This window comes from Gekko japonicus, unplaced genomic scaffold (genome assembly GCF_001447785.1).
Source record: "Gekko japonicus isolate JY-2015 unplaced genomic scaffold, Gekko_japonicus_V1.1 scaffold2914, whole genome shotgun sequence".
NCBI classification, from domain to species: Eukaryota; Metazoa; Chordata; class Lepidosauria; order Squamata; family Gekkonidae; genus Gekko; species Gekko japonicus.
Genome location: NW_015165912.1, coordinates 89,190 through 94,336, shown reverse-complemented (window position 1 = coordinate 94,336; position 5,147 = coordinate 89,190). Strand labels below are relative to the sequence as shown.

The window sequence follows — 5,147 nt, the reverse complement described above, 5'->3', positions numbered from 1 at the left end:
CGACTGCTCAGCAATTTCATGGAGTGCCCACGAGTTCTTGTATTGTGAGAAAGGGAGAAAAGTACCTCTTTCTCTACCTGTTCTTTCCCACGCATAATCTTGTAAACCTCAATCATGTCACCCCTCAGTCATCTTTTCCCCAAGCTAAAGAGCCCTAAGCGCCTTAACCTTTCCTCATTGGGAAAGTGTTCCAACCCTTTTATCATTCGAGTTGCCCATTTGCTATGGCCTTTTCATTATCTGGCCTTCCAGGGAACAGTCAGGGTTGATTTCTTTTAGGAGGTCATCAATTCATAAGCTTGCCATAAGTCAGAAGTGTCTTAACAACACTTCACACCCACACAGCAAGGGGCTTTCAAGGGAAAGGTTCCCTTGCTCGAAAGCCAGTCGAATCCAACTCTAGGGTTGCGGTGCTCATCTCCGTTTCAAAGCCGAAGAGCCAGCGCTGTCCGAAGACGTTTCCGTGGTCATGTGGCCGGCATGACTAAACACCAAGGCGCACGGACTGCCTTACCATGTACAATTACCACAAGGTGTGGAGATGACTGCTATCTTAGAATACTTTCAGGTTGCCAGCCTCCAGGTGAGGCCTGGAGATCTCCTGCTATTACAACTGATCTCGAGGCGACAGAGATCAGTTCCCCTGGAGAAAGTGGCTGCTTGGAAGGGTGGACTCTCTGGCAATTGTACCCTGCTGAGGTCCCTCCCCTCTCCAAACCCCGCCCTCCCCAAACTCCAACCCTAAAATCTCCAGATATTTCCCGACCCAGAGCTGACAATCCTGTTTAAGGAAGGGTTACACAAAAGCCATGGCTCAGCTAGTTAAAAATGGACCCTCTGTGCCCTGAGATGATACCCTTTTAAATGCCAGATGGAGGCCCTGATACCCTGCATGTGATTCTCCAGAGACCTCTGGCTAGTCAGAAATGATGTGGGACTAAGTGGTCCAAGACAGTTCTCACAGTTGTATAAGCTTCGGAAACATCACTGAGCTGGCTACCTGCCATGGAGAGGGATCATCCCAGTGCTTAAAGAAAGAGCTGAGATTTATTTGGAAACCAGAGATCCTGGCTCATAGAGGCGTTATTCTCAAGCAAACATCTCTGAAAGCCGTTGTGGCAACGCCGGGTTTCTTTGTGGGCTCTTTCTAAATAACCAGAGGAAAAGGCAGCAGAAGAAAGGTGCATTAGGGGCTGGATCCCTTTTCACGGGAAGCTTCTTTGACTGAGAGGAAAGTGCCACCCCCAAAGGATCTAACCCTAAGAATCCAGAATTCCTCTGAACAGCAGACAAAGGGGATGGAAACAATAAAACAGGGGTGGGGGAGGATTTACATGTAAGTGATTTAAACAGGCACATTTTTCAGTTTTGGTCACTTCAGCATTCTCTCCATGTTGAATGGTCCTATTGCAGTGATCCCCCAAACTGGTGACTACGGGCACCACAGCATCTGCCAGTGGGTTTTCTGGTGCCCATTTTCCTCTTCCCCAAAGCACATCTTCCCAAACAAACTTGCCCTACCTCACTGGAGCAAGAGAACCCAGAAACCTCATAATAGGAGATGGACTGATGTTATCTTCAGTACAGGATTACTATTATTACATGTTGATATTTCAATTCTCCAATGTTAATTTCAAATACCATCAAGGTTTAAGTTGCAGAAAAATGGATTTCAAGGTGGGCCACCGATCACATTTTCAAAAAGTACAGTCTCTGTCAACTTTGAAATGAAAGTCTATCCCTGAAGAAGATAATTGAAATGGAAGATTTATCCAGAATCTTCATTAGGACTTGTGGACAAGAAATGGTGGACCCGTAATAGTATTTTTGTACTTAAATTTATGATGTATACTTTGTGAATATCACTCAGGAAAATTTTGCATTTTTGTTTTTGCACTATATAAGAATTGTCAATACTCAAAGGCATTTATATAATCTTTATTAACGTTGTTTTTTACAGTCTTTATTATTTGTTACCCAATAACCCCCTGATGGGCCCCAACCTCCCCCCCCCCCATGGCAGCTATTTTGTGCCAACACACATTCCCTGTTCTCAAAGTGCCACAGGCTCAACAAGATTGGAGACACTTGTTTTACTCAATCCACATATGCACTGTTTGGTGAGCCAGTTTGGTGTAGTGGTTAGAAGTGTGGACTATAAACTGGGAAAACTGGGTTTGATTCCCCACTCCTCCATATGCAGCTGCTGGCATGACCTTGGGTCAGTTACAAGTTCATTCAGAGCTGTTCTCTCAAGGGGCGTTCTTGAAAGAGCTCTCTCAGCCCCACCTAACTTACAGGGTGTCTTCTGTGGGGAGGAGAATGGAAACGGATTGTAAGCCGCTCTGAGACTCCTTCAGTTTGGTGTAGTGGTTAAGTTGCGTGGACACTAATCTGGGAGAACCGGGTTTGATTCCCCACTTCTCCACTTGCACCTGTCTGGATGACCTTGGGCAAGCCGTAGTTCTGATAAGAGGTGTTCTTGAAAAAAGAGCAGTTTCTGTCAGAGCTCTCTCAGCCCCACCTATCTCACAGGGTGTCTGTTGTGGGGAGGGGAAGGGAAAGGAGTTTGTAAGCCGCTCTGAGACACCTTTGGGTAGTGAAGGGCGGGGTATAAATCCAATCTCTTCTCTCCTCCCTCTCTTCAGGTAGTGAAGGGTGGGGTATAAATCCAATCTCCTCCTCCTCTTCCTCCTCCTCCTCCTCCTCTTCTTCTTCTTCTCTGTGCACCAGTAGCTTGTTAGGAAAACAATGAACAAATGAGAAACTGAGGCAAACAATTAACTATATGAATACTCCAAAAACTGGATGGCTTGCAGAGTACAGTTATGGTCCAGCCAACTCCTCAAGTACAGTGTCTAAAACTGACATCTGCTTATCCCTAATACCAATGTGCCGTCAAATAATATGGTAGTCTTAGACCCAGACGTGGCCCAGCTCCTCCTCCTCCCCTTCTTCTTCTTCTTTGTGCCACCAGTAGCTTGTTAGGAAAAAAATGGACAAATTAGAAACCGAGGCAAACAATTAACTCTATGAATACTCCAAAAACTGGATGGCTTGCAGAGTACAGTTATGGTCCAGCCAACTCCTCAGGTACAGTGTCTAAAACTGACATCTGCTTATCATTAATGCCAATGTACCATCAGATAACATAGTAGTCTTAGACCCAGACGTGGCCCAATGGTGCTGTGGTTAGATCTGCTGGCTGCATTAACTCTTGTTGGAAAATGTCTGCTGTTCAGGTTCCCAGCGCTATGTTGTCATGAGGGTTTCGGAAGTCCATCAGCTGAAAGACGGCAGCCACAAAACAGCCTCGGATCCTGATTTTGGAAAGACAGTGAAAGATCTGCCCCGGTAAGATCTTCTGCTCGCATCTGTCCCATAGAGAAATCTCATTTGAGTTAGTGCTGAAAGACTGTCCTAACCTTGTGCTTATTAAATGGCAGCAACTGGGGGCCGTGATTAAACCTCCAGTGGTCTGAAAGGGGCACAAACACAGCCAGTTGGGCCTGCTCCCACATTCCCTCTGTCCCTCCTCTCCCACTTCACCTTGCACAAGCTTTCCCTCCTCTCTCACTTCACCTTGCACAAGAAGCATGGCTGGAAAATGTCCTAGTCTGAGATGTCTTCAGGTTCCAGTTCGCTGTGATGTGTGAATTTGGACATAACTTGAGTTAGTTTTCCTACCCACAAACTGGGATGAGACTGTTACTTAAAGTCCCATTTTTGTGTTGACCTCTAACTTGCCCAGGTATCTGTATGGTCCAGGGCTCTTTTTGTAGAAAAAGCCCAGCAGGAACTCATTAGCATAATAGGCCACACCCAACAGCAGGAACTCATTAGCATATTGGGCCACACCCCTGACAGCACAGCTCATTAGCGTATTAGCATATTCATGTTACCAGAAGTGTGGTTATCCAGCCACACCCACCTTTTGCTTTTTATTCTGTTTACCTTGTTTGTTGTCAAAACCCAGGGCCTTTTTTTGTAGCAGGAACTCCTTTGCCTGTTAGGCCACACACCCCTAATGTAGCCAATCCTAACGAGTTTCTGCTGTTGGGTGTGGCCTATTATGCTAATGAGTTCCTGCTGGGCGTGGCCAACTTGGGAGCCAGCCGGAACTCTGTTCCTGTGCGTTCCTGCCCAAAAATAGCCCTGGTATGGTCCCAAATGGAATCCTACTTGAAGGATTTGAGTCCAATAGCACTTTAGAGACCAACAAGACTTTCAAAGTATACGTTTCAGGACTCAAAGCTCCTTTTGTCAGGCTTCCAGACAAGGGCCCTTTCAGCACCTGTATTTTGCCTTGGTCTCTGAGCTCATCCTGTTCCTCTATTCTGCATTCCCTCCCACTTCCACGCCCACTTTGTGTCAAGGCTTTCTCTCGTTTCTGCCTTTGTCTAACAGGAGTCTGCATTCAGACCGCTTCCAGCACACTGTTGCCCCGCAGCTACCAAAACTCCTTTTGCTGCGATTCTTTGTTCTCACCTGCTTTCAAATTGCTAATCCTTTCTAAAGTAGAATTGTTTCTGTGGGTATTTAAGTGCTGCCCAGTGCCTCCCTCATTTCCGGCCCTCCCTCCCCATTCTGTTTTCTTTCCCTTCTTCTCCAAAGGCAAGAGAGGATGTGTCCTCCCACTCAAGCAAACTTTAAAAAAGCCAGAGAGAGCATTAGAAGGGATCAGTAAATATAAAGGACCAGGGGATTCCCTGCTCCCAAATGTGTCCGTCTTGCATGTGCAGGTCTGGATTTCCCCCTCCCTTCCCTTTCGTTCTGCGGAATCACGAAGGGAGGGAGGGAGGGAGGGGTTGGCAGCCAGTTAGCTTAAAAATGCAGGTCGATGCAGAATGCATACAGAATACACAAATAAATAAACTGGAGGGGGGGGAAACCAGTGCAGAGGGAATGTGTGCGACTGCAAAGTCACCCCTTAAGGCCTGGCTCCTCAGATTCTCGAGAGCAAGCCGTCTGTGCAGAAAGGGCCAGTGACTCAGATCTTAGTTTGCTTTGACAAAATGCCGGTTTGTTGTGACGGGCCCAGGGGTCATTTCCTGCAGGAGCACACAGGAGCGGCGCTCCGGCAGTAAAGAGCCCAGGGGGGCGGGCACATGCAACAAGCCCCACCCCCTGCTCCCAGCAGCCCTCAG

General features: G+C 47.1%; 1 protein-coding gene across 1 annotated transcript in view; it reads left to right on the top strand.

Moving 5' to 3' along the window:
• Positions 1–5,147, top strand: part of SLCO4A1 (solute carrier organic anion transporter family member 4A1) — a 43,071-nt gene that overhangs the window by 10,464 nt on the left and 27,460 nt on the right. Inside the window, exon 4 of the mRNA XM_015411396.1 lies at positions 3,243–3,354. Within this exon, the coding sequence (XP_015266882.1) occupies positions 3,243–3,354 (112 nt within the window). The remainder of the gene's footprint in view (positions 1–3,242; positions 3,355–5,147) is intronic.